The sequence below is a fragment of the Hydra vulgaris genome, chromosome 01, assembly GCF_038396675.1.
Source record: "Hydra vulgaris chromosome 01, alternate assembly HydraT2T_AEP".
Classification (NCBI taxonomy): domain Eukaryota; kingdom Metazoa; phylum Cnidaria; class Hydrozoa; order Anthoathecata; family Hydridae; genus Hydra; species Hydra vulgaris.
Window position 1 is genome coordinate 5,615,841 of NC_088920.1, and position 19,735 is coordinate 5,635,575.

General features: G+C 26.1%; 1 protein-coding gene across 8 annotated transcripts in view; it reads left to right on the top strand.

Moving 5' to 3' along the window:
• LOC136075060 (NACHT, LRR and PYD domains-containing protein 12-like) overlaps nt 1–19,735 on the top strand; it is a 68,182-nt gene that overhangs the window by 25,203 nt on the left and 23,244 nt on the right. For all 8 annotated transcript variants that reach the window (XM_065787292.1, XM_065787291.1, XM_065787290.1 and 5 more), the window contains 2 exons: nt 2,738–2,785; nt 17,122–18,459. In XM_065787292.1, coding sequence (XP_065643364.1) covers nt 2,738–2,785; nt 17,122–18,459 — 1,386 coding nt within the window. The remainder of the gene's footprint in view (nt 1–2,737; nt 2,786–17,121; nt 18,460–19,735) is intronic.

The window sequence follows — 19,735 nt, forward strand, 5'->3', positions numbered from 1 at the left end:
AATCATTTTGTGACTTTAAATTGTCCAGAAATAGTGAACAGATTTTCTGCCGAGAAAAGAAAGCAAAAAAAGCAACAACAAAAAAAGTTAATTAAAATACTGTTTTTTTTTTAATTACTTTAACATTTTTTTAAATTACTTTCATTACATTTCAAAAATAGTTACTAACATTTGGATTTCTGTTTGTTTTGTTTATTTAATTGGATAATAATTCTAGTTTCAATTATTATTTATTTGTTGATTTTCATTTCATTTTCTTAAGAATGTGTTGTGTTAAAATAGAAATATGTATTTTATTTTTTTATGTTCTTTTGAATAAAATGTTTTTCTTGTATCTAAGGTTCATAGCCCCATAAAGTGTTTATGAAATCTTGTTAAAATTTGTGTAAAATACTATTTTGGACCAAAGAATCTGATTCTGAGATTTTATGTTTGTCATTCTAACCCAGGAAATAGGAGGACTGTTATTGGAAAAGGGCATTTAGGGTTTCTTTTATTATATTTTATTTAATTTTATATTAATATAAGTTTAAATATAAAAATATTTAAAAAAACTCGATTAGAATCAACTTTTTTGTTATCATTATTATGCTGATTAATTCTAAGGAGTATGTTGAACTTAAATACAAATCAGATTGACTCTCTTTTGTACTAAAATATCAATCTAACATTTTTTTGATATCAGTGTTACCACCACTAGAAGAAGGAAAATCAAAGAGTACTCAATCAAGCGGTATCAAGGAGTAATTTTAACCTCCACGTTCTGCTCAGACCATGTATGAGTCTGTAGGCCCAGAACGTGGTATATTCTGAGCCTACATACTCATACACAATAACAATGTCAGATTTTCTTAAAGAATATAGTAAGTTGCATTTTTTTGCCAGTTTACTAAGAGTTGGTTGAAAATACCTCTTCACACTAATGCTACTTTCCTTTGCTTTCACTAGAGTAACAGGACTAGTATAAATAATTGAGTTAGGGATTTAATTAGTCTAGATTACTAGGTTGTTTGCATCTTTAATTTAAAGGGAAACCAATAGTAACCAATTTAATTTGTTACCTTTAAGTCAGCATCTTCAGAATCAGAAAACTGATGTTAATAATTGTGGTTTTCAGACACATCAAGTTTAAATTTACCATCAACATATACAGAGTGATGATTTTTAGCATTAAGCTAAAATATATTCAAGCAGAAACTCAACAGTATCTTTGACAATACTGTTGACAGGGATAAAGTTTGCTTGTCATCAAGCAATTAAAGTTTTCGATGTTCGTAAATAATGTATATTTAGTTGCAATATTTTTATAACTTAACCTGATATTCATAGAAAGATATAAGTTATACACTAAAGGAGTACTAATATGTTGATTATAACTCCTTTCCCCATCAATGATCACATCTCTCTTGAACTTCTTTTAAGAATGTTGACTTATCTATTCCCTATTCATTTGTATGTTTCCCGTGATATCCACAAAATCATCTAGAATTTTGTTGTAACTTAATTTCTCAGCTTGATCACTTAATTTAATGAATATGTATTTCAATACGAAGTTAGCTAAGAATAAAAAAATATATATTTTAAAGTCGTGTTTTTTTTTATTTTCTGTCAAAACAAACGTGTAAAAATTTCTGGGCACTTTTAACTTGCAATTTGTAGCCAAATCTTTATGTTAGAAAAATAAAACAATTTTTATCTAAGCTTTTTTTATTTCCTACCCTTTTTTGTGACTTAAGCTCACATTTCTCCTGTTTCACCAGCCGATCCTGCTGCTGCAGTTGGATTACCAGCCAACAGAACTTTGACCTCCTTTTTCTGAGCTTTCCACAAAAGGTTTTCTCACTTTTCCTTAAAAAAACTTTACTTTAATAAATTTGATTAAATTTCCCTAAGATTGTTTTTATTAATTTCCTTTTCTTCATCAAAAGATATATTATGTATTCCTATAACTTTTTTTTACAGTTTTTTTTTTTTTTTTTTATTATTCACCTCCTCAAGGCCGAGAAGGCCACTACAGATGAGGAGGCTACTTAATAGTGATTATAACCCTCTCTCAACTCTATAACTCCAAAACACGAACCTTGACAAAAAAGGCCGCTGCGCGGAGAAACAAGTTGAGCGCGGTACTACCAGAAAAGTGGTGGGGATATAACTCGGAACCTCTAGCTTATGACGCGAGAGCTTTACCACTACACCACTACCGCATTTTTACTTTTGTCAAAAAAACCTAACCTAAGTATACTTTTGTTTTTCACTTATGTCAAAAAAGCCTAACCTAAGTTTACTTTTGTCAATGAAACCTTACCCTGGTTTTCCATTAAAAGTTTATAAAATTTTTATTAAATTTTATATTTTCCATTAAAAAGTTTATTTCTAAAATTATATATTAAAGATTCTCTTTAAAATATGAGTAAACTGTTTTTTATGTGCATTTGAATATACTGAAAAACACAGTAACGTTATTCTGTATATATAAATGTAAATATAGTTAAGTAAAAAAGATTTACATAATGAAGCAACTAAATTTACTCTGATTACATATTTTTTGAATTCTGATACATATTTTTTCTATATATTATATTTTTATCTGATACATATATTTTTTAAAATCTGATTACATATATTTTAGAATTTTGAATTTGAAAATAAAATAATTTAGAAACAGCGTGTTTATATTTGATTAAATGTGTTTCTCACCTATGCTTATTAATAGTAATAATTTCACTATGTTTTTTAGAGACATCAAGTTCATCAGAAACAGATAACAGAGTTTCTGTCAAAAAAGGTAATTATAATACTGTCTTTTTTTTAAGTTACTTAATATTTAATATATTTCAAAATAATATTCAACAGTTGAGTATCTGTGTTTTTTGTTCACTTAAAAAGTATAATAAAAACATATTTGTTTCATTTATTATTTATTTGTTTAACTTTTATTTTATTTTCTTATATAAGAATTTGTTACGTTGAAAGAGTAAGATTACTTACTATTTTTGTAATACTCTTTTGAATATAATTTTTTTTTTTTGTACTTAATAATTTTTATCAAATTTATAGTTTCAAAGTTTTATCATTATTTATAAACAATACCTTTAAAAGCATTTTTAATGAAATTTTATTAATAATCATTAACCAGAGACCCATACAGAACACATACATTCAAATATATAAAGAGACTTACGGATGAACAAACAACATCCCAAAAGCCCATACAGAATAAACACACACAGATATAAAGTGGATTTAAATTGAAATTAAAAAGCACACTCACTAATCTTCATCAGCAGTATTGTGAAGCAGTTCCGCATCCTCTTTAAAGATTATTTTTACCTTTTTAGTTTAACCATAAAAGTTTGCTTTCAAATAATTTGCATGGTTTTTTACCAGGTAAATCTTGCTTTACAAATTTACTTGAAAGCCAAGATATTGTAACTCTGGCAGTGGATCAAGGTTATCCTATTGATATCCTCTTTACTGACTTTTCTAAACCATTTGACAGAGTTCACCTCAGAAAACTTATATTAAAAATTGAAATGTACGGTATAATGGGATTCAATCTTAAATGGATTGAGTCTATTTTATCAAATAGAAGGCAAAGAGTTGTTCTTGAAAACATTGCTACTACGTGGCTTAGTGTTTTAGGTGGTGTATGGCAAGGATCTGTTCTCGGACCAATATTGTTTTTAATTTAGATCAATGATCTTCTGGACAAACTAAAAAATCAATGCAAGCTCTATGCTGATGATTGCAAAGTTTTCCACATAATCCGTGATAACAGTAGTAATGATCTACAGGATAACATAAATTCTATTTTTAATTGGTGCAATGACTGAAGTATGCAACTAAATATAGAAAAATATTATAAAAATAAAATAAGACATGTCAATAAAAGTAAAAAATTAAATAAAAATATCAATAAGTATTATATTTCTGATTATCAATTGAGTACTGTGGATTGTGTAAATGATCTTGGTATCATGTTTAAAAGCCATCTGAAATATGGTCATCATATATCTGCGTGTTTCTAAAGCAAATAGAATTAAGGTCTTATCCGACACATGTTTTCATTTTTAAATGCTGACATTGTTTTATGTTTCGCTAGTACACCCTCGTCTAGAATATGCGTCTTCTACTTGAAATCCATTTTTAAAAAAAGACATTAATCTTATTGAAGGATTACAGCAGAGCAAGAAGATTAATTCCAGGATATTTAGAGCCTCTTTATGAGGAAAGATTAAATAGACTTAATTTAACAAACTAATCTATGAGAAGAGAAAGAAACAATTTAATTAACTTTTTAAAATGTTTTAATAATTCTTTTTTTCAGCTAAATACAGTATTTTCCCTAAGGAACTTTTGTCAACCAACTGGACCAGCTGGAAGTGTTTGTGACTATATCCACAATCATAGATACACTTCTGAGATCTCTAGATATAGATACACTTCTGAGACTCGAGTAGATAGAATTTTTTTACCAATCGTATTATTTCAATCTGAAACAATTTTCCGTTTGATGTGGAACTTAATTAGTCTGTGTTTATATTAGCAAGATGCTTTTAAATAAAATAGCTAATTATTTTAATTAAAGTAGTAAATTAATAATTAAATTAATTTTGAATCTCAGCTTTATTTTTAATACTGTAAAGTATACATATCACAACAGTAACTTTACGAAACTGTAAATTACAAAATCAAATATTCTTTACTACAAAAAGTTAATAAACTGTTTACTTTCTGTAACTTGATAAGAAAGCATAAGATAAAGCAATGAATTAGCTTTATCAACTAACATCTATAGTTTTCACAAAAGTTTCATCTTTTATTACTAATCTTATGATTAGCTAAACTTTTTTCATTTCTGATTCTAAATCCTAATTTTTTAATTAAAGTATTTTAATTAAAGTGGGAGTTGTTTAAAGTTTTATTTATATTATTTAATTATATAAGATTTTTTATAAGTATAATGAAAAAAAAGTCTAAATTATTTTTTAAAATTTTAATTTTATAAGCAACAACTTTAATCAGCGATGGTCTCTTATAAGAATCATTATATAAGAATCATTAAGATTAGTTGACTCGAAAATTAAAAAGATTTTGTTAAGAAGAAAGAAAAAGACAAACTTTTTTGAAAGTTGTTTGAATTTATTGATAGATTTATTGGCTACTTTTACAATAAGTTTTTATCTTAAGTTTCTTCATAGTTAGGTGAAGATAATTTTTTAGTGCGTTGTTAAAATGTACAAAAATTTTCAAAACATATTAATAGCCGTGGTCAAGTTTTCAAAGTCATATAGTATTTGCGTGGTCATATTATGACGTGAAATCGCATGCCTTCTTTTCCAAGCCTGTAGAAATAAAACCTTTTTGTGTTTTTGAGTTCAGGCTCATGTAACGTGGAAAAATATCACTAACTAGACACTAATGTATATCTGTTGTTATTGGATACTAGGAATAATAGTAAGCTTTTTGTATGCACCTGACACAAACAGAATAATGACTAAAAAATGTTATTTAGCAGAAACATTCTCAAATCATTTAGCTGTGTATAATCAGCTGATTTGATTTCGGATATATAGAGAACTCTAAAAATAAATTTAAATCTGATAAATCCGAAAACATAATTAAAATCCAAAAACATAATTAACTAAAGCAAAAATTCCGAAATTGGTTCTTCTAAACTAGTGAGTATTCTTCTTTCAGAATGATTTTTCAAACATTATTAAAAACTGCCTCAGTATTTTGATGCAGATTGTCATATATATTTTTAATTATTATTTATTCTAATTCACTCTTAACTGCAACCAACCAATATTAATTTGATTGTTATTAGAAAACAAAATTACATTAAAAAGAAAACGGTTGACAGAAGTTTTAAAAAATTGTAAGTTGTAAGCAGTTCCATATGAAAACATCCATTTTTTTACTATGTACTTTGAAACTGTTGTACTCTGAACTTTCAAGTTTAGGAGACAAAGAATATAAAAAACAAAAAAATCTAAGATGGTGTGCCACATAATTTTTTTTTTTAAATTAGTTGAAATATATTGAACTGACCCTTTATAAATTGTATTATAAGTTGTATTTAATTTAGTTAAAATATAATGAACTGACGCTATATAATGGTTTCTAAAACATAACAACTATAATTTAAAAAGCCTACTGTATCTGTTTTACAGCCTGAAAATGTGTTTTTTATTTCAATTAAAATTAAATTTGTTGTAACATTAAACTGATTATACTCTGTTTTGGGTAATTCCACATCAAATCAACTAGTCCTTTCAACCATCTTCCTTTTTGTTTCATGTTTATTTTATTTATTGAAAAAACATTATAAATGAGTGGAAAATTTCTGCTGAAAATTTTTAGCAGTTATCACTTTTTATATTGACTTTTTATAAGTTTCCTAAAATGACCCAGTTTTTGAAAAAACGTTTATTTTAATCAAATAAAAAATGACCGCAAAAATATGAAAATAAACATTTATTATGCTTTTTTGATGCAGAATCCAATAAATCTACTTAAAATACTAAAATAAGAAAAGAGCATGCTTAAAAGTTATTAAAACAACAAGTTTATATAATTTGTTTCGGGCCCCCAATATCTCAAAACACCTTTTTTTTTATGCTTTTAACATTTTAAGTTACTTAAAAGCTTACATGTTATCAAAGATCTCACTGGAAAGATAACATTAACATAAAGAACTATAATTTCAATGATAAATCACTTATTGAAGGCATTAGTAAAAAGTTTTGCAAATACAATAAAAATAAATTAACAATAATTTATAACTTATATTATATAACTTTAGTATTCACTAGAACTAGAGCAAGCTCTAGAAAATATAGTTTTTTCAATATGTTGAAAATAAAATATTAGTCTTCTATTTGAGGCCAGTAAAAAGATGTTGAGGGAACCTTTGGGTTAGTTAAAACATGTTGATGGAACTTTCAGAGAAGCCTTACTTCAAAATCAGCTTCTTCTAGATTGATTTTAATTATGATGTTGATCCACCACTGCCATTATAGACCCAACCCTCAGAATTAGGGTCAGTATTTGGCAATACCGACCTAACTGCTGACCTAGAAGTGTTTAAGGTGGGCATAAAATGGCCGACCACATTTCTATGTTTTATGGTCAAACCTTTGTTGATGACATACATGGAAACATACATAAACTTGAATGTTTTCGAAACATCTTGGTGCGGAAAAATAAGAAGAATATTCGTGAACACTAAAAACCCTCCAAATATACAAATAAACTAATTTTATTGGTTTAAAAAATACACTGACTAAGTGAAATAATGTTCTAGAGTAATCTGTTGAATTGTTTTAAAACTTGTATTATTAAGATTTGTTAAGTTTTGAAATTCCAAGCGTAAGTTGTTTTAAGAATATATTATCGAACTAACTATTATTTTAATAATACTATGGCTCATTCTCGGAGCCACATTCTCTTTATTACATTCTCAGAGCGACATCTGCAAAGCCGTAAATCTTTTAAACTATTACTATTTGTTTACAAAAATAAATGTTTAAAATATATATTTTTTAAATTGTTTAAATTTTTGAAGTTTATTATATACTATAGATTTTATTAGTATATTCTTATTTTTTATTTAAAAAATTTTTTATTTATGTATTTTTTATGTAAATGTAATTTCATGTATCTGTTTTTTATTCATATGTAATCTTTTAAAGTAATTTTTACCATTTACTTTGTAAACAAAAAGACTTTCATCAATAATTGTGTTTTCAATGAAGTCATTAATAATCATCAAAGTTATTAAAACTCACAACAAAACACAAATATATATATATATATATATATATATATATATATATATATATATATATATATATAAATATATATATATATATATATATATATATATATATATATATATATATATATATATATATATATATATATATATATATGTACTCTCAAGTAATTGATAGAAGTGGGTGGAGCGGATTTTTATTAGTTGATTTTTAGAAAATTTTCCCATCCACCCTAAGCTCATTAAGCCCCTTTTGTTTTGAGAAATAGTTTAAAATTATTTCTTAAAACAATAGTGAAAATCGGAATTAAGAATTAAAAAACATACTAGTAACTGATGAATATTTTCATTCCAACATTTCCAGCGCTAGCAAAGTAAGCTAATTTTCTTTTTGTTTTTGACTCCTTAAATAAAAGCTTACCAACTCCTATCACAAACTTGTTCACAGAAAGTAGACTATTACATTCCTACTCTACTAGAAATATACGCAATTGAAAACTAAATTTACCATATTTTAAAACCTAAAAGGTAAAAATTCAATTGCATAAAACAATTTTCATTACCATGGAGATGTATATAGATATGTGATTTTTTGGTTTGTGATTGATTGGTATTGAAAAAATCACCTATATAGGTATTTAAACAAATTTAAAAATTAAACTTCAACTGAAGATAACTATTGATAGTCGAAACATGTATTGTTTTGTTGTATTGTCAATGTATTGTTTTGTTTAGAATTAATAAAATGGTTTTATTAATTAAAAAGTTTGTCTTGTTTATTAAAATACTTACATTTTTTGTGCTAAAAAGAAAATTTGGATATATAATAAATGACATTGCACTTAAGTATACACATCTTTCAAAGAAAGATTTCAGAAGATTGGAAAAATTGAATCATAAGTTAAATAAAGCCGCTTTAGATATTGTGTTTTTGAATAATTGCAGAATTTGTGGAGTTTTACCGAAATTTATTTCATTTAATTTACGTCTCAAAATTTGATTCTCGTTTTATAAGAAAAAGATTATTAAGGAGTGCATTACAAAAACGCAGCAAGGAGAAATTACAATTATATAAGAAAATTAATACTTTACAAGATCGCATAAAAACAACTATTTCTTCGTTCGATTGGTTTATTTTAATTAAGGCGCTAAAATATAATACAGAAAAAGAAAAAGATAAAATTATAAAAATACATGAGAAGAAATTAAAAAGATATTTACTCTACTTTCGAACTAATAAATCGCTCTCTTCAAACAAAACTGAAAAATAATGAAGATTCAGGAAAACCTAAAGCTGAACTTTCCCATTTAGCAAATTCTTATATTTACAATTGTCGTCCTTCTCAAGAAACTCTGAAAAAACATGGAATATTAAAAAAACTTTCAAATAATCGGGATATTATTATTCTAAAACTGATAAAGGTAATGGAGTAGTAATATTAGATAAAGAAATTTGTGTAAATGGTATTTATAAAATTACTAATGACAAAACAAAATTTAAGCAACTTAAGAAAGAAGTAACCTTAAATAGAGAAATTCAACTCCAAGTTAACTTCCTCCGAGGCTACCATAAACTTCAGACCTATTCTATCATCTATTGGTACCTACAATTATCAACTAGCCAAATTTCTCCATTAGTAAACACAGAGTTTTGCACTAAAGATTCATTTTCCTTCGTTAAAAAAATAAGTCAGGTTAATCTACATAAACAATTTTTAGTATCGTATGATATAACCAGCTTATATACTAATGTTCCGCTTCAAGAAACCATTGATATGGTAGTTAATTCGATTATGCTTAATAATAAAAATTTTAAAATTACTAAAAACGATTTAAAAAAACTATTTAACTTTGCTACCTCGCAAACGCATTTTCTTTTTAAAGGACATACTTATGATCAAATAGATGGTGTAGCCATGGGCTCTCCACTAGCACCTATTCTTGCTAATTTGTTTATGGGTCATTTTGAAAATGACTGGATTAAAAATTGCAATGGTGTTAAGCCAGTTTTCTATAAACGATATGTTGATGACATTTTTGCTGCTTTTCAGTCACAAAATGAAGCACATATTTTCCTTGATTATATTAATGGTAGGCACAGTTCTATTTCTTTCACCATGGAACAGGAAGTGAATTTGAAAATATCCTTCTTGGACGGAAATTTACACAAAATAAATTCTACAGTAACTACTACAGTTTTTCATAAAAAAACCTACTCTGGTCTACACACCAATTTTTTTAGTTTCACTCCGCTTTCGTACAGAGTTAGTCTTATCAAATGCCTAATCGATAGAATATTTGAAATCAATAGTACTAATCTAGGGTTTAACTCCGACATAAACAACCTTTTCAAAGTATTTCAAAGAAACATGTATCCATCTTGGCTAATTTTGAAAATATATAAATCTTATTTAAACAAAATTAACACAAACAATCCATCACAACCAAAAATCAAAGAACCTTTATCTTACTTTAAACTTTTGTTTTTAGGAAAAATATCTGATTTAACTAAAAAAAGATTGAATTCAATTGTTAAAAGATATTGCTGTTCTGTAAGTTTTAAACTAGTTTTTGTCTCACTAAAAGTTTCAAAATATTTCTCCTCTAAAGGTCCTATTCCTCTAGAGTTCAAATCGTTTGTGGTCTACAAATTCGTATGTGCAGGATGTAACTCCTGTTATAAAGGCGAACCTACTCGCCATCTCAAGACACGGATAACTGAACATTATAAGAGAGACAAAAAATCACATATCTATAAACATCTCCATGGTAATGAAAATTGTTTTATGCAATTAAATGAAAAGTGTTTTTCCGTTTTAGATTTAGCATCTAATAAGTTCGAATTAAAACTTAAAGAAAGTATATTTATAGAATGGTTAAAATCGGGTATGAACAAACAGGTCAACCATGTCCAATTGACACTTTCTGTTTAGTTATTACTTTCTATATATTTTTTTTATTAATCTATTATTTCGTCACTTCCTATTTGTTTTTTTAGTATGACTTGTTATTCTTATAATAGTTTTTGTTGTATTTTTGTAATTAAATTAATAGTTTGTACACAGATAATTACATTTTGTATTGGTTAAACAAATTTAAAAATTAACTTCAACTGAAGATGACTATTGATATTCAAAACATGTATTGTTTTGTTGTATTGTCAATGTTTTGTTTAGAATTAATAAAATGGTTTTGTTAATTAAAAAGTTTGTCTTGTTTATTAATATATATATATATATATATATATATATATATATATATATATACTTATATATAGAACCCTTAGATGTTGTCCGAAAGTTTTTTCGATATTTTGTTGACAAAAAGTAAAAATTAAAATGCAAGACCGGAATTTTTTTTTTTTAATAATGATAGACTGCCTGCCCCAACCAAACCCTCAGTCGATGTAGCAGCACTCCCTTGCGGGTCAGGCTATTTGTCAGTCGATGTAGCAGCACTCCCTTGCGAGTCAGGCTATTTGTCAGTCGATGTAGCAGCACTCCCTTGCGAGTCAGGCTATTTGTCAGTCGATGTAGCAGCACTCCCTTGCGAGTCAGGCTATAAGATAGTCGATGTAGCAACATTCCGCGCATGATTTACGGTAAAAAAAATAAAAATAAAAACATTTTATTAAAAAAAATAAAAATAAAAACATTGTTTATATTGTTAAAAACATTCAAAATGTTATAAAAACATTCAGAATGTTTTTAAAAACATTCTGGTCAATTAAATTTGCGTTTTTGTGGTTTTTTTAAAAAACGATTAATTTGTAATTTAATTAATGGTTTTTACTTTCGTCCAACACGGAAATGTTTGACGATAGTCAAAACTAATTAAAAGTGACTTCTGTGTTTGCGAAAGAATCACAATTTTCCTTCCGCTCTCCCTAAAGACCACAAACTATATATCTATATATATATATATATATATATATATATATATATATATATATATATACTTATATATATATATATACTTATATATATATACTTATATATATATATAATATATACATATATATATATATATATATATATATATATATATATATATAAATTTATATATATATAAATTTTATATCACTAAAGATCTGTGGTATTGTGTAGCAGTTCCACTGTCTAAAGTTTTTTTAACCTTTGTAGTTGTTTTCTATCTAGTTAATTAATTTCTACAGTAACTCAATGATTTAATTAATTCATTTGTTTATCTTACTAAGAAGAATTGTTTCAAATATGTTAAACTTTTCAAACTACGCGAAGCATTAAATAGTTATTAAAAGAATTAACTTTTTTATTTATAAAATAATTAAGCTCAAATAAAACTAAAACTAGCTTTGGTTTTATTAGAATCTTGTTGGACTTATCGAGGCTGGGGCTCATTTTATTTTGGAGGCCTTTTTTATTTGCCACAGCAGCATAAAAATGACTAATAAAAAAGTTTTCTTGACTATTTCGGGGCCCGGGTCTACAGCCCCCTCTAACCCAAATCCTTCTTAATCCAGCACTGAAAATAAGATGCGAGTATATAAATAAAAATTATATTATACTCTTTGATAAATAAAAAAACATTTGTTTACATATTAAGCACTCGTAAGATGTTACTTTATATAAAAAATGTTGCTTGATTAAAAAAAAATTGAAAAAGAGAGATATTTCGAAAATATTTGTTCTAAACGTAATTTATTTTGCTTTAAGTTTTTTCGCGTTAAAAGTTATTTTCTTCTCCTAGTTTTATTTATTTTTTTTTGTAACTGTCTCTCATCGGTCTAATTAATTTTTTTTGCGTTTTTTTTTTGTTTTTTTTCTGTTTTTTGAAATTTGAAAAAAAAAAACGCGCAAAATAAAAATTTTGAGTTAATTCTATTTCCACGTTTTATATATATAAATCTATCATCTATTTAAATATGGAACCAATTAAAAAATTTTTGGTCCTAAAAATGGACAAAGAAAAATTTCTGTTGATGTGCAACTAAAAGTAGTTTATTTTCTTGTTGTTTTCAATCAGTTTCAAACTTGGACTTAGCGCGTTTTGCAAATGGGCTCCTCATATATAGTTTCTATAAATTACACAAAAAAAGTTTTTTTTTTTTTTGTTTGTTAATGTTCTTTACAATGCTTACATAATCTTTTTTTTATCCATAGTTCGACATCACTTGAGTCATAAAACTTTTTAAGCAAATCTTCTTTGTATTTTTGTAAGTCTTCATACAATGGTGAAATAGCTTATAATCTTTTTTCGTTAAAAATCTTAGCATAGTAATCTCTGACTTGAGAAATTGTACAATAGTTCTTTTGTTGAACAGAGAAGTTGCTCTTTATCAAGGTTATAATTTCATCAAAGTTTTGATGAAATATAACCTTTCCTTTAATTTTGTTTAATTTCAGCCTTCTTTTAATTTTTTTTTCAATTTGTTTCTTAACACATTTTTGAGGAAATATTGAGGCCTTTTATTGTGTTTTTATGTTTTTGATGTCAGGTTAGTCTTATAATACCTTTGATACCTTATGATAACCTCCTATGAACCTTATGATAACCTCCTATAAACATTATGATAACTTTCAATGAATCTTATGATAACCTCCTATGAAAATTATGGTAACATCTTATTAATCTTATAAAAAACCTTATGATAACCTCCTATTAATCTTATGATTACCTCCTAATAATCTTATGATAACCACCTATTAATCTTATGATTACCTTCTATGAACCTTATGATTTTCTCCTAAGAATCTTACAATAGTCTTTGATAGTTTCATGTTAAAGTTTTTGAAGTTTTTGTTTATCATTTTCTTTAAATTTTGCTAACAACTAGCTTAAGTTATTAAATTTTTATTAAGAAATTAAACATTTTTTAAGAAATTTCCAAGAACTTTCAGTAAAAAAGTGTTTTTTTAACTTAATAATCTGTTGTATTTAAAAAGGTTTTTAAACCAACAACTTTATGCTTATGTAATAAATGATAACAAATCAAAATGTTTGTCAAATAGAATAAAATTAACTCAAAATATAATTTTGGTTTAAAGCATCTTCAATTTTCATAACTACCAATAAAAATCAATTTCATGAAATTTAATTTAATTCATATTAAATACAGGAATTTTTTTGTTAAGAAATTTCAGAACTTTATTTGTAATGAAATTACTAATAATAAATAAAATTTAAAAATAAAATAAAATTACTAATAATAGTACTTCAATTATGATAAGTAATCAAAGTACTTTAATTAGTATATGAAAAGATAAATTTGTTCAACTTAAGCTTGCCTTTTTTATTTGTCTGTATGTTTTTTATATTTGTTTTTTAATGTTATTTATGTCTATAAAATTAGTGTGTCACCTCTCCAAGGATAAGGAGACCATTACAATTTAGGAGACAGTTTTTTATTTATTTACTTTTTTCTTATTGGGGTTGTTGATCCCTTTCACATCATCTTAACTTCAAAACATAAAACTTGCAATAAAGACCACTGTGCGGAGAAAAAAGTTGTGTAAGAGCCATTGTTAAGAAGTTTTTTAGAAGTGATACTTTAAATAGATTTCATATTAAAAAGTTTTTCAGAAGTCATAACTTCAAATTTTAGTGAAAATAAAGTTAGTAATAAAATAAAAGTAATAATTTGAAGCCAAAGTAAAAGTTGTGTCAGATAAAATAATAAATAATAACATAACAACAAATAAAAAGTTTTTCAAATATATTAACATTAACTCCAATGGATTCATTCGGAACTCTGTCTCGTCGGATTTTTCTTGGTTTTTCGGAGTTTCTAAGATCGAGAGAAATCGAGAGACTTCGACGGAATTTTGACAACGTTTTTAAAAAATATCGATTTTTACTCCTAAAATAAATAAATTCTTATTTTGTTTCTACGCTGCTTTTACTATAGTTCTTGTTGTTTTCAAAATGTAAGAGCTCTCTTTGATCAATAACAAATGGCCTAACTGGACACGTCAAAAGTTGGGAGAAAATAGATTTAAAACCATCCAGTTCCAGACCAGTTTTGACTAAGATGTCGTTAAACTATCTTCTTTCAAAGTTAACAGCTCTTGATTGATATTCGATTAGATCCGTAATTCAATCTGAAATACTAAGAATGCTTTTTGAAAATTATGGGCATAGTATGCTCAAGTCAGCGTTCACAATTGCAAAAAAAAATTCAGATGTTTCATGCTGAAGCCAAATATTTAATGATCGCTGAATTGGCTGCATTGAAGCAAAAAGGAGAAAAATTTGGACTAACGGGTGACGAATGGTGTAGCAATAGAGGTAGAAGATACTACAATTTAAATGTTCATTACACAAGAACATATTGTTTAGGAATGGTGAGATTGCCATCTCCTAGTTCTGCCGAAACATTAAACATTTTGATAATGGAAAAATTAAAAGAATTTGGTATAGGTATTGAAGATATTGCAGGTAAAACTACAGATGGCTGTAGGTGGATGGTGAAATTGGGTACCATATTTAAGTTTCTACATCAGATCTGCCAGATCATTCAATTCATTTGAATGTTTTGTTATTTGATATATGCTAAAAAAGATTGTGAAATTGGGTACCATATTTAATCTTAATACCATATTCACATCAGATCTGCCAGATCATTCAATTCATTTGAATGTTTTGTTATTTGATATATGCTAAAAAAGATTGTCGCAAAATTGTGAACAATGAATCTGAATTGGATATTGAAACAGGAACGGACGCTGATGAATAGACTGAAGGAGAGTTTCTCATTGACTATTCAGAGAATGAGATTGAATATGAAGAAAATATCGAAAAAAGTCTACAGAAATTTGAATACTAATTAAGTTTTTGAAATATTCATCGTTTCGATATGCATTCTTAAAAGAAAAATAAACAAAATTTACGGATCTTTGCATGACAAAGGACTGTTGTTCAACTACTGTACTAGATGGAACAGTGTTTTTCAGATGATTAAAAGATTTTTTGATTGCTTAGAAGCTGTAAAAAAAAAAACACTCGAAGAACTAAACTGCTTATATATGTTAAATAAAATTGATTTGAGTTTCTTAAAATTGCTGTCTGACTTATTGGAAGTCATTGCTGACGCTGTAGTTCACTTGGAAAAACCAAATACAACAATTTTGGAGCGTGACATTGTTATGGAAATGGTAGCAAGGAAATTGAAGGTTTTAGAAACTGACATCAGTTCTAATTTTGCAGAGGCATTAATCTTCAGATACGAAAATCGTAAAAACATTATGTTAGTATCATTGAGTCGTTATTTGCAAAATCCCAATTTATTTAAAAATAAAAACCACACATTTTTTTACTCTTCCAAAAAAGATATTCAAGTTTATGCTGCAAATTTATTTGATCAACTATTTACAACAAAAGAAAATAGTTTCCAACCAAAATCAGATGATCTCGCTAAGAGCAAAAAAGGAGAACCATCACAATCGACATCAATCAGCAGTTAAAAACACAAAAAAAATCAAAACCTTCACCGATTAGTTAAAAGAATATGAAGTTACTGGTGTGAAATCAGAAGCAGTCTTGAAATTTGAACTAGCCATCCATCTAGAATTCAAGCAACTTCCTCGCAAGCAGAAAGAGTTTTATCCTCATCTTCCAGATTTGTCACAAAGTTTTGAAGTTTGCTTTCTGATAAAATAAAAAATACTTTGATCTTTTTAAAATATTATTTAAAAAGAACTTCAGAATAAAATTTTTTTTATTTTCATTTTTTGTTAATTTTTACTATAAGTACCCCAAGAAGTCTTTATTACAGAGCACCACGAAAGTAGCATTTAACTGAAAGTTAACACCTTCCTAACCAATGCCGGTTAGAATACCATTTATTAGATAAAACTTGTTCATTAAAAATATTGTGATAAAAATAATTATTTAAGTATACTTAGAAATACAAAGCAAAAATTTTTTTAAAATTTATTATGAATTTGTGAATGATGAAATGTCGATAATGTGAATAATGAAAAGTCGAAATAATAAATATAATTAAAAAAAAAATTAAGTATAATTAAAAAATAATAACACAAGAACAATGTTTTAATTATCAACTAGATAGTTTAATTTTTTAATTTATAACAAAATACTATCAAAACTCCAATTTTGGATCCTTTTAGTAACTCTATATAAAAAGTTTGTTGAAAATATTTTTAATTTTAAATCAGTTAAAACAATTTCACAAGAAACTATTTAGATTTATTAGATTTATCAAAAGTTTTATATCAAGTTTATTATAATAAATATTTTACATTTGTATAAAATTATTGTAACAAAGATCATCATTGTCATGATCATGAAGATTAGCAAAATCATGACGATGACTTTAATAGAAATTGTTTTGTTTTATTTAGATTTGTCAAGGTTGTCTGCCGAACTAAAAAAGTTTTATCTTAAACATTATGGGAAAATTGGTGAACTTCAACCATTATTAAAAGCATCTGCAAATGTTGATCTGATACAAAAATTTGTTGATCTATGTGTTGTTAATGCAGCGAATGCTCAAGTGGATGCTGTTTTTAGTGTTGAACGAAAAGATTTTCTTGAAAAGCAAATGAATTACACACCAATTCCATACAGTGAAATATTTACAAAAGAAAAATCAGTAATATTAATATCTGGAATAGCTGGTATTGGAAAAACATGGTTGCTTAGAAAATGTTTGCTTGATTGGTCAAATGGATTAATTTGGAAAAATGTTGAACTTGTGTTTTATTTGGAATGTAGGAGGCTTAATCAACATCAAAATATTTCTAATATTAATGAATTGCTAAATGTTTTCTACAAAGATATTGTTAATGACATTAACATTAGTAATCATACTGCATTGTTTATAATTGATGGATTAGATGAATTTAAATATATGAATGAGTTATTAAATTCAAGTTTAACTTGTAACTATCCTATTGTTAATGCTTTAAAAGAAGTTCAAAAATACAAACATGTTATTGCTGGTAGAGTTTATGCAATAGATCAGTACCAAAGTCTATCTGCAAAACATAGCAATAAGTTAACCATTCAAATAATGGGTTTTAATGAAATTGGAATAAATAATTATGTAGAAAATCATGTTGTGGAAGAAAAAAAACAAGTTGTAAAAACAACATTAAAGGAGTCTCCCATTGCAAAAGCCATGGCATCTGTTCCATTTTATTTGTCTTCCATGTGTAAAATTATAAGTGATTCAAAAAAAATAGATTCAAATTCTTTCTTAACAATGACAGATTTGTATGCAAATATTTTTTTATATTTTTTACAAGAACACATTATTAAAAACAATAAATTGGTTTATGAGATAATGGAAGATAGTTCCAATAAAAAATATATTTTGAATATTTGCAAAATTGCATATAAATTGTTTGTTGAAAATAAAATAATTTTTTCCAAAGAAGACATTCAAGCTTTTTATAGTGACTTTGATAAAAATGAAGGTAATTATTTTGGATTTATAGAAAAGATTGAAACAGATCTAGGTTGTTATTATCAATTCGCACATTTGACAATAATGGAGTTTTGTGCATCTGTATATGCATATAATTGTTTAAGTAATAAAGAGGTTATGGCCAATAAGAGGCTGAAGAGTTGCTTATCGATGATTTGTGGATTAGCCAATAAAAACCAAAACAGTTTAATAAAGTTTCTTGTTAACCTGAATCCTTTGAATGAATCTTTACCTTGGCTTTCAAGTTTTAGTAAGTCATTTTAGATAAACACACTGGTTCAATAAGATATAAATAATATAGACATTTTTATCTTAATTTTAACAAATTATTTTGTTAGTGCAATGTATTTATTTATGTATGTGTGTTTGTGTGTATTTATATTAGGTAAGGTTTCAACATGTTATTTATGTTAATTCATTTTTCACTATAAAAGTTGAGAAACAGCTAAATTTTTTCATTCATTGACTTTTGATTTCATTGACTTCAATGCAAAAGTTAAGAAACAATTGATTTAGTTCTTGCATTAACTTTCATGCTAGAGTTGAGAAACAACTGAATTTTAATAAAACTTTTTTCACAAATGAATAAAGTATCAACTTTTCAATAAGATACTTTCATTAACACAGTACTTGGTAGTATATCTGTTTTTATAAAAAGGATTGCAGAGTCTTTTTTAAGAGTTTTTGTTAATAAAATATAACATATAGGTTTTTATCAAATTTGTTGACAATATAAGTTTATGGCATGAGGAGCGTTTTTAAAATCTCATCAACAAGTGATTTTTTTTTCTAGACTTTAAAAGTTTGTGATGAATCCACAAAATGAAATATTACTTTGAAAAAGTTTTATATTTACATTTAAATTTACTTTAATTTTTATGAAGGATTTTTAATACACAAATCACTTTTTGATAGAGTAACTAAATGTTTCTTATATTTGTTTATAAAGCATGCATTATTTCCAAAATGTCAAAGAGGATTATATATTTTTTTATATTTACTTAAGTGTGTTTTTTTAATGATAAGTTAAGGGCTGGAAAAAACCAGCTAATAAACTTGATTTTAGTCTTAGGACTAAAATTAAGTGCAGTATTTGTTTTAAATAAAGCTTTCTTTACTTTCACAGGAGTTTTAAAAACAATACTTGTTCGTAATGAAAATACTAATTTTCATGACTGATGAGAAATATTTTGGTAAAATTGTTTTTAGAGTGTTTAGCATTTTTTCACATTATTTTTTTTAAATTAAAAATTTTCATGTTTTCTAAAATCTTTACAAAAATAGCCTTCTCTTAAGACTCAGGTTGACATACTTTTGAATTTTTTTTTTTTGGCAATATAAGGAATTTTATTTTTATTTCTTTTGGACAATATAAGGAACCCCAAAATCTAAAAATTTGAACCCAAATATATCTTTGTAACTTGATGTGATGGTGAAAAATGAGTTGCATATTTGAAATCAAAATGAGAAATGCTAAAGGAAAAATCTATTGTTTGTCCTCCACCAGAAACCTGTGTAAATAACTG